We start from the raw sequence: 2,048 nt of genomic DNA on the forward strand, positions 1-2,048 counted from the left end.
AAACCCTGGTGCTAATAGTGCATAAAATATTTCTTCTTAATTTGTGAAGTGGAAGCAGACTAAGGTAAGTTCCAACTGACCTTTGGATATAAAAAAATCCTGTGCAAGCGGTTGCGTCAAGCTGAATTCCTCCCTAATTTTCTGTGTCCAGTTTTGGCTACACAATGGGAGTTGGTTTGGAGGAATCGAAAGAGCAGGTCGAGGAGCAACAATATGACGATAGCAGCTTCGACGAGTGCGATACGCCGGCCGGAGTGCTGTCCTCCAAATTTGATAAAACCGATTTGGCGATCAACACCAACCCGCTACCGTACGGCAAGTACACGCTGATTGGCATCGATATAGATACGACGGGTCGTAGACTTATCGATGAGATCGTCCAGATCTCGGCCTTCACTCCGGAGCGTCAGTACGCGCAGTACATTATGCCGCTCATGAATCTGAATCCGGCCGCCCGCCAGCGGCATCAGGTTCGCGTGATCACGGTCGGTTTCTTCCGTATGCTGAAGAGCATGCAGACTTACCGTGTCATGAAGACTAAGATGGAAATTGCGGCTTTGAACGAATTTTTGGACTGGCTGGAGGAACGCCTCCGAGAGGACGAAGGATCCGACGGAATTGTGCTAGTCTATCACGAGCAGCGCAAATTCGTGCCATACATGGTCATCGAGGCGCTGAAAAAGTACAAGCTACTTGATCGCTTCACGCAGTCGGTCAAGTCGTTTGCGAACGGTTTCAGGCTGGCAGAAGAACGATGCAGTAAGACGATCAAGTACTTAACAATCCGCCAGTTGGCAAAGATTGTTCTGGACGAGAACGATAACGCTCGCGATGGCTTCGAGGGCAATGCTACTTATCGAGCAAAGATGGCGTTCGAAATTTCGAGACGCTTGGCAACCAGTAAGTAAATGGCGCATTCGCCATTTTTAAATCACCCTTTTCGAAGTAATGGCGGTTGCCATGATGAACATGATTACAGCTTGCTTAAATGTGTTCTATTTTTCTACAGAACCGAAGGAAAATACTGAGCAAATCTCAGCTGCTTCTCCGGCGGAAACTGATCAAAGTTGCTCGACATCGGTTGAAGAAACTACTTCTACTATTGCGAGTGGGGCTACGGCTGGCTCCGAGAAGGGAGAAGTATGTTCCGAGCAATCCAATGCCGAGAATAAAGATGTGAAGGCCGACGATGCCACGTCCTCAACCGCCGCAGCAACGGAGTGTTGTAAGGCGCTTACTGAAGAAGAGCGAGAGAAGATGTGCGAAGTGTTGTGCGAGCTGGCTTCCCCGATTTCTAACGAAATATCCGAGCTTGATGAACAAGAGAAGATCCTGGTGCGTCAGAACTCATTGCGTCCAGTATTTTTGCTCTACTTTAAGACGACAATCTACCATCGGTAAGTAATTTATTTCTAGAAGTTTACCTAGTGCTCATCCTTAAGTGTCCACTGCTGATCGTCGTGCGCTTTCTATTGCAGGGTAAAGGCTGTAACGTATAGACGAGTAGTAGCAGAAACTGGCCATGATTACGAATCTCTTCGTCAAGTTTGGCAGGAAAGCAAGCGTGAGGGTTTGGAATCTATCATCAATAGCATTGCTGAGTTAAAGGAAGAGGAGCGTACTGAGCTTCTGGAACTGCTCGATTGCCACTACGATCCGGACAAGCAGGCGTTCCAGCCCATCGTAAAACGCAATAAGCATAATACAAATAGAGGTAAGCTTACAGTTGTAACGGAAGGGAACAGTTAATATTTTCATATTTCTCGTTTCCCAGGACGTCCTTTCTTCTCCAACAAGAATGGAAACGTACCGAAACCCCAGAATACAAACAACGCTCACGTCAGCAAGGAAAACCGCAAACCTACTCATAACCAGAATAATTTCTATCACAACAACATCAACAACAATGTGGGAAAGCAGCAAAAACAGCAGCAGTACTACAACAACCAATCTTCCCCTGAAGCGGGCATGCGAAACGAAGGATCTCCGGGAAAACGGTTCCGTTCGCGCCACATGCGACGTCGTCGTTCAGGAAACCATCAGAACAA

General features: G+C 47.3%; 1 protein-coding gene across 1 annotated transcript; it reads left to right on the forward strand.

Annotated features, from left to right (window-relative positions):
- Positions 1 to 2,044, forward strand: LOC131214656 (maternal protein exuperantia-like; the record flags this gene model as incomplete). Its single annotated transcript, XM_058208993.1, has 5 exons — positions 1 to 64; positions 152 to 900; positions 1,010 to 1,397; positions 1,479 to 1,714; positions 1,775 to 2,044. Coding segments are annotated over exons 2-5 (1,630 nt in total), but the record flags the coding sequence as incomplete, so codon positions are not given.
- Positions 2,045 to 2,048: the final 4 nt, after the last annotated feature.

Source organism: Anopheles bellator, unplaced genomic scaffold (genome assembly GCF_943735745.2).
Source record: "Anopheles bellator unplaced genomic scaffold, idAnoBellAS_SP24_06.2 scaffold01761_ctg1, whole genome shotgun sequence".
Classification (NCBI taxonomy): domain Eukaryota; kingdom Metazoa; phylum Arthropoda; class Insecta; order Diptera; family Culicidae; genus Anopheles; species Anopheles bellator.